The following is a 13,689-nucleotide window of genomic DNA, read 5'->3' as shown; positions in this document are numbered from 1 at the left end:
CACAGGGTAAGTAATTGATAAAGCTGTTAATAACTGGTGCAAAAATGAAGTAATTCTCATTTCGTAACATCTGTTTCCCCTAAAACTGAGGTACGGACCAAAGTTGATGTGATGGTTACATAGGTCTGGTAGGAAGCTCAGCTGGAGGATGGTAATCCTTCTATTGCTGTTCAAAGCTTTAGCAGTATAAAAGGTTGGTATGTAAAGTTTTTTGATTCTAGAATGAAGCCTGATGCTGACAGATATCCCATGGTTTTCATGGGTTGGCAGTAGTTATTTGATGAGTTTCTCCCATTTCTACATTCAATTTTATGGTCTCCTTGTCTCTTCTGGGGCCTCCTGCAATGGACAGCTTGCAGTTGTCTGTGCAACATCTCTTCTGTCTCAGCTCCCTTGGGAGTGCCATTCTTTCCGTTCATCCATGGACTTTCTGGCATATTTCTTTGTAAAACAAAGGATTATGCAAAGGGGGAAAAAAGCTAGTAGATATGAAGAAGACTTTTTTTTTTTTTAAATAGAGTCTTTTTCTGTGTGATAGTCTATCATTCTTTAACAGTCTGAAGATTTATTCAGGCTTAATTATTGCTTATGACCTAGATTCTGTTCTGGGTTTATGTCCAGTTACGTTCCCACAAGCTTCCTGTGTGACCCTGCATCAGACATTTCATTTCTTCGTCCCATAGTTTCACTTGTGAAGCGGGGAGAATAATAACTCCATTCCAGCCAGATGTTCTGGGGATGGATTCGTGAGTCCTTGTGTGGGGTAATGTGGTGAAATGCTTTCATAGAAATGCTTTCGTGCTCCTGCTTCAGATGTCAGGGTGTCATCTTGGGCTAATATTCATCACAAAATTAATGTCTCTCCAGTTTCAGGTTATTCTGTTGTGGCTTGTGTGCTAATGGATTTATTTCAGATGTTTTCAATGTAGTTGGTGGTTCTCTTTCTCTCCAAAGTAGTCCTAATTTATTTAACAGTATTTGCCATTCAAGTCAACTGATTTTAGACAGATGTTTGTCTCTTGCGTTTTAGTCTAGACATCTATGATTTACAATCTGTAGCCCATCTGGTGAATTGCCATGGGAGTATGCTTATTTTCAATGCTTGGAAGTATTGCAACATACTCTTTGCAAGTGTTTTTGCAGTAGTGGCTGATGAGCCAACCATCAGAAAAGGTTTATTTTAGTAAACGAATCCAACTTGTTTGTTCAGATTAGGGCAAGAAAATACTCCATTTCTATTGAAAACAACAACAACAAAATGTTCCACTCAAAAAACATGAAATTGACTGCCTGTAAATTGAATCTCTAAAATAATATGTGCCTAGTTTAAAAAGGAAACAGAACCCACCTGGGATGTAGATCTGCAGCAAGAAACCAGAAGAATCTATCTTGTCTGTCTCCATTCTCTGTGGCTGAACAAATATGTATGTCTAAACTTTTCTGAAGGATTCAGTGAGCTTGATATTGTCGAAGTTTCTTGCAACATCTCAGCTGAATCATCACTGCTGCAGATTGCAGTTACTTGTGCTCAGTTGCTGGCATAGATGGGCCCTACAAGGTGGGAGCAGGTCCTTGTCCTCAGGTGCTTACCATCCCCTTTGAGCCGCACGGCAGGAGAAGCTATTGATGCACAAGGGGACAGTGTGCCAGGCTATTGAAACAGCTCATTCGAACTCCCCTTGACTTATTTAATTAGTCAAATGTGATGAACCCTAAACCCAAGGTGCAGGATAGCAGGTGAGGTCTTGCAGGTGAGGAGTGGATAATCCTTTTCACTCTCAGGCTGAGTGTCTCAAAATGCAGTGCATCTAACGTTTCAATCATCAAACATTTGGTGTTTGAAAACTTAGTAATTCATAGTTCAGTGGGGGATAAGAACGAGCATTAAACCTAACTTCCTCTTTGGGGTTAGATGCAACGCTACTGCTGTGTAGCAGCTTGTTTTGTGATAGCTTTGGACAGGCCATGTTCAGTATAACTGATATATTTTAGTTAATTTCCTGTTTTTATGGATTACTGTAGTATTTCTAGAATATGCCTCAAACCAGAATGCAACATCTGGGAGACACATTGCAAAACAGCATATTGCTGAGCAGCAGTCTCTTGGTTCTTATGTTAAAGGGTAGAGTGCTGTCTTTTAAATCCAAGTTAAATGTACTTGAGCCTCCTGTGGTGTGCTGCAGGTCAATAGCAAACACAGGTAAAATCAACTGTTTTCAGGAGTCTCTAGTGTAAACAGCAAAGGTGCTGTCATGTAAATAAGCCAGAAGAATGTTTCAGGAGCTGTCTGCTTGATGCATTTGGCACAGATTTCTGAATGTTTTTATTTGATGTTTGGTTGAATGAGTTTGTCTGCACATGTTGAAAACATCAGTCAAACCCAGACTCTAGATTGGATATTATTGTAGGGCCTGTGGCTGTAAAGTCCAAGTACTGAACATTTCAGTCAAGTGAACATGACTTGCAGTTTATTCTTAGCAATGACAATGCACTGAAACTGAGACACTATTTTTTTTAACCTTTATTATTTTTACATTTTATTTTAAGTTATATTTACAGTAAACAATTAGTTTACTAATAATCTGGGGGTGTGGATAAAGGACTTGTAATTTCTTACCTCTCACAGTGTAGTCGCAGGATTTAGAAAGGATATTGAAAAAGCATAAAGTTGTCACTGAAGCTTAATCTCCACTTTCAAACAGTGTGTTTGCATGTATGGATTGAGGTAACTGTTCAGTGGTTAAGCAGCTGCAGGAGACTTCAGGCTGATTTTTTTGGGTGGTAGGGATGTTTTATTTGCATGTAAGTAGTCATTTGATGTGGGATCTGAGATCGTTTGAGATCCATGGAGCCATTTCTATTAAACGTGAAGGGTTGGTAATGTTTCTATATTACGCTTAAGGTGAAGAGATTATTTCATACTACATTTGTACTTAACAAGAAACATACTACATGTGATCTGAACAGAAAGGAAACACGCCAGACAATATGAATGAGTGTGTGGCAGGCATCCTTTCATTCACATCCTTCTGTGCATATGAGGTGGTCTTAAAAAAAAAGATGAATATGTATGGATAATGAGTATAAAGCTCTCTGTATGTGGCGCTCATCAGACATGAGCTGGTCCCATGGGCATGGCCAAGTAGTAGGTGCTTTTGTTGACATGTTTTGTGAACATCTCCAGGGATGGTGATTCAACCACTTTCCTGGGCAGCGTATTCCAATGCCTGACAACCTTTCAGTGAAAAACTTTTCCCTAATATTCAATCTAAACCTCCCCTGGCACACCTTTAGGCCTTTTTTGCTTGTCTTGTTGCTTGTAACTTAGGAAAAGAGACTGACCCCCACCTCACTACAACTTGCTTTCAGGTAGTTTGTTGTAGAGAGTGCTCATGTCTCCCCTCAGCCTCCTTTTCTCCCAGCTAAACCACTCCAGATTCTTCAGCTGCTCCTCATCAGACTTGTGCTCCAGACCCTTCACCAGCTTCATTGCCTGTCTCTGGACATGCTCTGGCTCCTCAATGTCCTTCTTGTAGTGAGGGGCCCAGAACCGATCACAGCACTCAAGGTGCAGCGTCACCAGCACCGAGTTCAGGGGGATAATGACTGCCCTGGTCCTGCTGGCCACACTATTTCTGATGCAGGCCAGGATGCCGTTGGTGGTCTTGGCCACCTGGGCATACTGCTGGTTCATATTCAACTGGCAGTTGACCAACACTTCCAGGTCCTTTTCCTCGGGGCAGCTCTCCAGCTGCTCATCCCCATAGGGATCATGGGGTTGTTGTGACCCAAATGCAGGACCTGGCACTTGGCCTTGTTAAACCTCATACCTATCGATAGCCTCAGCCTATCGATCCAGAGAGTCCCTCTGAAGAGCCTTTTACCGTCACAGCTCTGTAGAGCCCTCAAGCAGATGAACAGATCAGTGCAGCATAGGTGGGATTTTTTTCTGACGTTTCAGAACTCTCCAAAGGTATTTTTAAACCTGTCATTTTGTCCCCTCAAGCATGTAATGCTGTAAAAGCTGCCCTAGTGTCGAGTTGCTTTAACCTACAAATTTATACTCATCTAAGGACAAAGCATTTGAATCTTGATCAGCTAATTTTAAGACCCTGAGTCCCTCATATCTGAAGTGGACACCTGGGAGTTGACTGTCCCTCTACCTTCTACTATATGTGAGCAAAGTTAAGGTAGCATCTGAATTAGCTCTTGTCTAGGAGAGATTGCACCTCAGAATTGTGATATTTATATGTGAATGGTCCTATTTTAAAGATTTTAATAAAACCATCTCACAAGCAGTTTTAGGCTATGGCCGAAAGGCTGGGAAAAACATTTACCACACCTTTGCTGCAAAGGAAAGATGATGAATGGAAGGATCCAAGTTTTTTTTTTGCCTTCCTTGTCATCACCTTGTTTGGTCTGTAAGCTGATTTGAGAATAACCGAGTGGAGGGAGAAAACACACGCCTGACAGTGACAGGGGGCCTATTTGTGCTTATTGAGGAAATTGTTCCGGAACAGCTGCTCATCCATGTGAAAATGCAAACCCTGGGTCCTGGCCAAGGTCAGCAAGTCCTGGGTCATTTGTTTTAGCAAAGCAGGCCCATTTGCCCCTTAATTATCTTTCCTTTTTGTTCAGTCACACCTCTTGCTCCATAGATTACTTCCAGAGAAGCACCCTATCTAATGGAATAAGGGATACTAGTTTTGTTGTGAATCAGAGGCAGGAGTAATATTTTTTTCATGGATTACTTCTTACTGTTAAACTTCATAGTGCATTCACCTGGCTGGATTTAATTTTCTACTTAACAAGAAACTACTGCACTAGCTACTACGATGTACAAGGTTTTTAAATTTCTAAGTATAAGTACCCAAATCACTAAATTTCACAGTTTCCCTGCTAATATAGGTATTGTGATGCAGAACAGTGAGTTGATATGTGTTTGTTAGAAACGGGCTTGAGAAATTCCTGAACTTCAGGGTGCATTGCTATAGCTGGGGGAACTGAAATGCCAGATTTTGACTTCTATAATTTTAGGGAAAAAATCTGAATTAAACTAAAATGGACTTTGCTGCATCTATAAAAGGTCACTTGGGAACAAGAAAAAAGCATACTTATTCCTAACTGGTTTTATACAAGAATCTTGAAAGCATTATGGGCTGCAACCAAGGATATAATTAGCCTTGAAAACCTCGGGACAGAAGTTTCTCAAGTACATCATGACATGATTCCTAAGATTCCCAAAAGAACTGTCAGTCCGCCTGTGACAGAAGCATCTTCTTGGGAGGGCAAATGGGAGACAGAGATGGGAGAGAGAGGCTTGCTTTGATCTGCACTTTCACACTGTAAACTGTTATACAAAAAGGGATAAAATAAATGTCACTTTTGTTAGACTGTGTGTACAGGTGTTTTTGTAAAAGGCAATAGACTTGCAAAACCTTTTTGGTCATCCGAAGTGGTTTAAATAATGAGCTTCCATGCCATCAGAGGAGTGAGAGAACAGAACAAGAGAGAGATCATGTGGCATGGAAGAGGAGGACAGGCTCTTACTGAGATGTCAAGCTGTTTATTATCTCTACCACAATCTGAGATTGAGTTGCTTCTTGGACTATCCCTTAATTATTAACATGTTAGAAATACAAAACCTTTGTGCTCTTGTAGTTAGGGACAAATGTGCACTGTTACCTGCCTGGCTGAGGGATGTTTGTACCTTCAGCCTGTTGGCTCCTCTTTTTCTTTTCACTTCAGTTTACTTCACACCTGTATTTTGGATGGAGCCAGCCCAGCATTTTGGGGCAGCCTTTCCGAAGCTGATGGAGGTGTTCTGTAGTTACAGTGTCAGAGCTCAGGTTGGAATTTGACCTCTTTCTTTGTCAGCAGAGGTGGCCAGACGTTTTGTGGCTCGGTTTCATTGTGGATTCAGGAGACAGCCTCAGTGTTTTAACAGATTTGAAAAGTATTAAAGTGAGCTTATTTCAGTGGACAGCATACATGTTAAAAGGAGGCAGAGAGGAGCTGCAGCCCTCAGAATAAACACATGTCGCAGTGGCCTGTGCAGGGCTGTCTGGCATGTGAGGGACCCCACAGCGGAGCAGCAAAATGGAGGAGTAAGTCTGTCCTGAGCTGAGACAAGTGGCAGAAGCCATCAGGAAAGGACTGAAACCCCCATTCCCTGCCCTTCTGTGCCATTCATGTGGGGAGGAGATAATAACACAGAGGTCAGAGCTCTGAACCCAGGAAGAGGGAAGAGGTGGGGAGAAGGTGGTTTGAAAGGACTGGTTGTGTTCTTTATCATTGTGCCACTCTGTTTTCTGTTTGTTATAATTTGGGGGTTTATGTTTTTTGGTTGGTGGTGGATTAAACTAATGTTTATCTTCCCCAAGTTGAGTACTCTTGTCTCTTTTGCCTGGGCCCATAAGCAGCGAGTGAGTCCTCCCTGTCCTTAGGGTTTCCCAAGGCACTTTCCACTTTTCCCCTTCTTATTGGGAGGGGGAGGAGTGAACAAGTGCCTGATAGTGGTCCTTTGTTCCTGTATGGGCCTAAACCGAGACACATTTGAAGTTGTTTTGGTACTTTTGATGGAGAGAGATGAAATAATGTATGCTAAAGTCATTTGGCTAGTGTTGAAATCAAAGTGCTGGAAACAAAATCTAACTGCAAATCACTAGGCTGTCATTCTCTTAAACCTGTTATCCAAATGACTTTAACAGTTTGTGGGTCATATACAAGGTTAGGAATCATCTTGCATGGTGCACATTTCAATGATAAAACACAATATTTTTTTTTCTACTCCTTTTTTTTTTTTTATTGGAATGGAAGTGTTACAGTCAACAGCATTGGTGTGGGAGTTTGATTTCTTCCTGCAAGTAGATCGCTACTCCATATGAGCAATTGGCACAAGGTTTAGAAGACAGCTATGAGGCATGCTGAGTGAAGTGTTTTTCATTTGTGTGTAGAGACTATCTGGTCTGTATAGAAAAGCCATAACTGTTCCATTTTTAAATATATTTCCAAGTCAGAGTACCTATTTTTGAGAGAGACTGACTAGGGCTAATACAACTGTAAGTAGATAGCATTTTGGTGAGGGATTGAGGCAGATTAAACATTCAGGCTTTGTTCTTGAGGCAGGGTTTATGTCTAACATTTAAATTATTGGCCACTTAAATTCTGAGTTCACCGTTTAATATTATAACAACTTTTTGCTTGCAATTTCTCAAATCTGAGAAATCACTGCAAAGGTGAGTCATGTAACAATGGTAAATATCCATTTTACCTAATGTCAGACTGTGTCCTGTCCTCAAAAACTGAGTTTGGTAATCCAGTGTGGATTGAAGCCCTCAGAAAAGTGTCATTGTGTGTTTATTGGTGTTGGGCATTATGTATAGATACGCTGTCCAAAGTAGCCTGGAGTACAACTTGCTAGTGTATCTAGACCAAAGTAGATTCAGAGAGAGAGAAAAATCCATATTACTGAAAACACATTTGCACAGATTATTTTTTATAGGGAAAACACACTTATTAAAAAAAAATTCTATGAAGTTCCTTCTCAACCAGTTGTCACTTGAAGTGTCTGATGTGTTTAAATAGGGCCATTCAGATGGCCACTCTCCCTTGCTCTGATCGCTTACTGCTCATGCTGATTTTTTTTGGTCCATTCATGGTACAATTATTGACTGTCAAGAGAGAGAAAATACTGTTGAAAGGGCTATAGAATAAGGACTGAGGAGGATGGAGACCCTATGAGCTAAATAAGAAGTAGTAATAATGACTTTTTTGTTCTTATTGGAGTTCTAGTGTAGGTAAGGTTCCCTGCATAGTAAAGTACAGGGAAGTATGAACAGTGACAGACCTCATGTCTAAAATAACTTATCTTAATTTTAACTTTGGAGTTTTTATGTGCTTAATACACTTGATGATAAATTGGCATATTTCAAATCTAGGTGGGACTAGTAAAAACTGATTGGTCTCAAAATAACTAGATAGAGAAAATGGGATCATGGGAGGTGTAAATAACTCAGATTCCTGTGTGTAACTTGGACTTTCAGAGACTGGGAAATCCTGCTGATTGTACACTAAGCAGCCTGAGGAGAAGAAAAATGTAGATGGATAGGGAATGACGTTTTGATAATTTAATGTGGACTGTTTTTGCTGATACCAGACAACAGACTGTGGCTCACTTTGTTGAGGATTTAATTAGATTCGTCTGGACTTTTAGAGCAGTCACTCCTAAAGGCCGTTGCATCCCATATGTACCTGAAGTCTTTCTTATGTTTTGGTGTTTAGCCTCCTTACCTAGAGCGTGATGTGGTTTGGAGATGTTAGATGCCATCTCCATCAGAGAAGGTTTATGAAGTTATCTCTTTATATTGTTAGTCAAAGCTAAAATTCAGTTTTCAATAATGAGGAGCACAGTTCTCTCCGAGCCCTTCTCAAGAGTTTGACCATGACTATTTTCTTAGCCCATGGCAAATGGTGTAACTAATAGGTCAGTGTGAGCATTTTAATATATAATAAGGAAGTAATGAAATGAATTTTTCTTCTTCAGATCAGCAAACTCTTATTGCAAACATCTGTCCAATGTTCCATTTTATTGACTGCTTTCTGAGGTGTTCTCAATTTTAATGGTGGAATCAATGGGAACTGAGTGACCTATTTCCATTTTATCTAGATGTTTTCTTTTAGTTAGTTAGTGAAGCTGTGTTGGCAAAAGTCAAATGGTTATGGCACTTGCTTTGTTATGCTTGTACTCGGTGTCTCAAAATGGAACTTGAATGTTCGGGGCTGGATTTCAGAGTGGAAACCCTAAGCTTCTTGCTTGTATAACCACATTCCAAGGTTAGTCTGAATAGCTGAGATAATGAATTTGGTCTTTGTGCATTCTTAAATAGATAGATAGTTTTTCACATATGTGATTTTTTTTTTTTTTTTGCTACAATTGGACGCTTTCCTTGGGAGCTGCCTAATTCCAGCCTGCACAGTTTCTGCTTTGTTCTCTGCTCCCATGCCTTTGAGAAGAATAAGTTAACCAGATTTCAATATAGGAATTGTGGGCTGCTAAAGGACATATTGTGTTACTGCTTAATGCTGCATAAGTTGATCAGTGGGTAATATAAAGTCTATGTTTTAGCTATTTTATGATGAAAATATTACTTCAACGGAATATATGGTAAAGTCATTGGACAATGATCTTATTCTCAGAACGATGGCACAAGGCATTTTCCATATACCAGAAATTAGTAGAACCGCTCATTTTGTTATTGCAGTCTTCAAAAAGAAGCTATTCTTAGCCTTTTCTGACCAATTTTGCTTTTTTTTAACTGAAAAAACTAATATCTTATTTCTCTCTCTGTATTAGGACCGGCAGAGGTTCCCATGATGTCACCCAATGGATCTATTCCCCCTATTCATGTGCCTCCTGGTTATATCTCACAGGTATGCTTCTTTGAAGAAGTAAAATGTACATAGAAGCAATAGCATTGATCCATAAGGAGTAGTGTACTTGGTTGAAGTTTAATTTAAAAATATTAACAAAAATGTCAGTACACCTTTTCACACTCCTCCTCTCTACTGAAGGTAAACACACACGTTTGTACAAGGGCATGTGCATGTGCACCTCACACACTGGTGTGTATACCAGGTGAGTTTTTTAACACTAGTAAAAGCTGTGCATATAGATTGAGTCTATATGTGCAATTTCTCTCCCTTAGTGAGAGGGAGAGAAGTCCATGTTGCTAGGTGATGCCTTAAGTTCTAATGTGGCAGTCAGAAGGGGTGCGAGAATGGTGAATATGAGAAAAGGAGCCACTGTGGCTATAACATATGTTGTTGATACTCAGTGTCTTCCCAGCATAAATCCTGCAGCGTATCAAGAACTAGGAGCTTTGGTTTGTTTTCAAGAAATAAATGTGATTTAATTAACTATTTATGGAAAAAACTTTTCACAAAGCTGTTAGGCTTTGGAACTCTTGAACAGTTACTGCTCTGCTATGTAAATAGCCACTTTGGATTGCCAGATGATTTGTGTTCCTTCCATCTTATGCAAAGCTTAGACTCTGAAGTAAGGAAGAAAAAAAGAAAAAGAAAAAAGAAAAGCCAATGTAAGGCAGAATAGCTGTGAACAATGCAATAAATCCAATAATTTCACCACTTTGAGACCTGAACTGTGTTGAAAGATGAATTAAAAATACACAACGTATTTCAATATCCTTAATGAATAGCATAAGAACTTTTGAGACATATATTTTGGTGGCTTTTTAAGCAGAAAATAGATGGTATCCTGGAGTTCTTTCCCCTCCCCAGGAAACATGTGAGCATGTATAATCCTGAAAACTTGTGGATGGCGTCATACTTAAATGCCACAAAATACAGCAATCGCTCTGTGGTATTTTAACTTCTGAACAGAGTGAGAACATGCTTCAAGTACAGGGGACATTGTGAGCCAGCCTAGGAGAGAGAGCACGCAAGATGTCAGGGTGGTCCAACTTCCTCCTGCTCCTCAAGTATCCCAAGGTGGGTGGCTGGGGTACGCTTTGAGACATCATTTTCAGTGCTGTTCAATACTCCTCCTGGGCTCCCCTAACGTAAACAGCTGATTCATAAATCATGCAGAGGCAGTTGTAAAGATTTAGTCTTCTTGTGAAATACCTTTAACACCTTATTATTATTAAAATGTTTATACCTCTCAGCCCCTGCACATCCAGTTAACTTTACGTTTCTTTTTTAGTAGACAAACCTCTGCACCTCAGATATGAACTATCAGATGAGAGTTCATGTCTCTGCAATTGCTTGTTGGCTAAGGTTTAGTTAAATATAAAAGAGAGGAAAAAGTTTCTTGCTGTCTCTCAGTGGACAATATTGCTACTGTAAAAGTTGTTTGTGGAAGGTGGTGTAGTAATGTGTATTAAATGTATGCAACGTCAACAGTTTTGGCTTTGACTGTTGAAGGAGCTTCTTATGACTTCTCAGGAGCTGGGCACAAGCTGTTAATGCCCTTTCCAGTTCTGAGGTGCAGACAGAGCTTTTGCACAAGTCCTGTGAGACTGGCTGGTATGTCCACTGAAGGCTTCTTGCCATCAGTATCTGTGGCCCGATGCTGCCTTCTTGCTTCCAGAGCACTCTAGCTCCCTGGTGTCAGCATAATCTGAAGATTAAAGAATATGATTTGGATGCTAAGTTGTTAAATTTGGGGACAGCCTCATGGGTGGCTGTTTCTGCTTTTCACAGTGTATGTTTGGGAGGAAAGAAGGAAGATTTGGGGTGTTCTAATGAAAACTAAGAAAACAGAAATATCAAAAAGCACAATTGTGAACTTGCTTGCTCAGGGCTCTTGGCTGAGGACTCCTCTCTGAAATAAATCTGGAGCAATTCCACCGGAGTTTGAGGAATTACTCATCGGTAGTGGGACATAAAAATTTGGCATGAAATTCCACTTTTGATTTTATTTACAAGGTTGTTAATATGTGATCTCTGCCACAGATATTTTAAGGCTAAAGAACTAATTTACTGGTTGGAGCATCAAGTATGCATAGTGCTAGTAAGACTGGTAATACTCCTTTTATCAGGAGGTTATGTTGGGGTCACAGTCTGAATTATGGAACTTAAACTATGGTCTTTGGGTTCAGTATTCTTGCATTGGACACATAGCATTTGAAAAACAATGAAGTGTAACTTCTAGGAAAAGAAAAGTCTTTACATGACATTTAAAGTGCAGAAAATCCATCACATCCTTGGGAATCAGGATTTTGGTCTTGGGTGGATCCTCTAAGAGAGATGTTCTCCAAAGCCGTATTTGGCTGACATAAGCTTTTAAGCATAAAAGTTAATGCTCACAGAACTTCTCTGTGTGTTTTGTAGCCTCCAATCAAATCATCCTTTAACAGGATGATCCTCCCTAGAGCTCTCGTAGTGGTTTTGTCTGGGACACGTTTGGTAACAGGGGGCTACAGGGGTGACTTCTTTAAACAAAGAGCTTCCCGTGTAGCTGACAGGGCTAATGCCAGTCAGTTCTAAGATGGAGCCACAGCTGACCAAGGCCTGGCCTATTAGTGATTGAGGTAATACCTCTGTGAATAACATATTTGAGGAGAAGAAGCTGCTGTGCAGCTGCTAAACTGCAGCAGCAACAGGGAGTCAGAATGTGAAAACATATCCACAGACACCAAGGTCAGTGGAGAAGAAGCAGGAGGAGGTGCCTAGGTACTGGAAGAAAGATTCATCTGTTAACTGTGAAGACGTTGGAGCAGTCTGATCCTGATCCATATGGAGCAAGCCATGAAGTGATGATCCTTTCAAGGTCATGAGCATTGGCCCTGAAGATCTGTATCATTCTAGATTTAAAATGTCCCAACATTCTTGCCAGCATTATAGATGTTCATCTGTCTGTGTTCCAGGTTCAAGGTACAAATTTAGTACTAGTGTTTGCATGTGATAGATGGCCAAGATAGTGATGCAGACTTGCCAGGGCTGGCATGAACTTGGATTGGCATCGTTAAGAAATTAAGTGAATAAATAAAATGTTGACATCCAAGTTCCTCTTGGATGAGCTCATTTTGTACTCTTTTCTGGTGCAGATGGATTTATGAATGAAGGTTCAAATTAGCTTATGAAAGTCCCAAAGTGTATTGGTTGTGGTCCATTCACTGGCTGGGCTCCAAATGTCCTTGATGACTCCAGCACGCTAAATTTAAGTGAAATAAGAATTATTTTTTTTAAAGCAAGTAAAATTAATTGCATGTTACCATATTAGACTCATTCAGTAAATGTATGTTACAGAATGAGAGCGATTCCTTTAACTGAGACTCCCAAAACATAGCTACAGTTTACCTCTACAAAATTAACATGACTTACTTTTTCCTGAGAGGGTACTATTAAATTTCAATGGAGAAAAATGAGAGAATGTGGTGTAATGATGTACTTTGAATACATAAATTATCTCTAGTTAGACTGAGTTTTCATTGCTGCAGTGGTATTTTCAATGTAAACCAAATAACATTTAAAATTGCACTCTCAAAGTGTGCCAACTGATGGGGGAGGTAATTTTATTATGTATGAGTAATCTTTATCCACATTCTCCTGAAAGATCATCTACCTACCTCACTTGGCAATTAAGGTCCCTAAAACGTGGAAAAACCCACACAGAACTCTGCTATAATAATACTGTTATTGAGGCAGGGTGCCATTTCCACCAACAAGCACAGAAAATAACAGCCAGACAATTTACCTGGTAACTGTTTGAAAAACACAAAACGATGGAACTTGAGCATCTAGGTGCCAGATGACCAAAGATATTTGTTTTCTGTAAATATAAACTGCTAAAATTAGTAATAGCAATTGCTTTTAATATTCCAGTTGCATCTAGAGACCTCAACAGGGATTAGGGTTTCATTACTTCTTGGCACTGAAATAGAGACAGTTTATGATCTTGGTAACAAATGGCTTGAAGATAGGAAGAAGACAGGAAGAATTGCAGATTTCTTAAAATAGCAAAGTTGAACCTTTCTGCTAAGTTATGTTATTTACATTAGTGGATCAAAACTAATTTGCTCTGTCTTTGAGGAACTGGAAGCGTGTTGTCTCTCAGAAAGACATTACTACAATCTACCAACTGCAAAACTGAGAGACTTCTACAGTCTTAACCTGTGCTGTTTTTATAGCTATCTAATGTGTGTAATATATTGAATTCCCTGTTTC

At 39.8% G+C, this 13,689-nt stretch overlaps 1 protein-coding gene across 2 annotated transcripts in view; it reads left to right on the top strand.

Moving 5' to 3' along the window:
* The window catches only part of FNDC3B (fibronectin type III domain containing 3B), a 194,991-nt gene that overhangs the window by 84,796 nt on the left and 96,506 nt on the right, over positions 1-13,689 (top strand). For both annotated transcript variants that reach the window (XM_062005877.1, XM_062005876.1), the window contains exon 4: positions 9,356-9,432. In XM_062005877.1, the coding sequence (XP_061861861.1) occupies positions 9,356-9,432 (77 nt within the window). The remainder of the gene's footprint in view (positions 1-9,355; positions 9,433-13,689) is intronic.

Source organism: Colius striatus, chromosome 12 (assembly GCF_028858725.1).
Source record: "Colius striatus isolate bColStr4 chromosome 12, bColStr4.1.hap1, whole genome shotgun sequence".
Lineage (NCBI taxonomy): Eukaryota > Metazoa > Chordata > Aves > Coliiformes > Coliidae > Colius > Colius striatus.
Note: the sequence above shows the minus strand (reverse complement) of the source record. Positions and strands in the feature narration are given on the sequence as shown.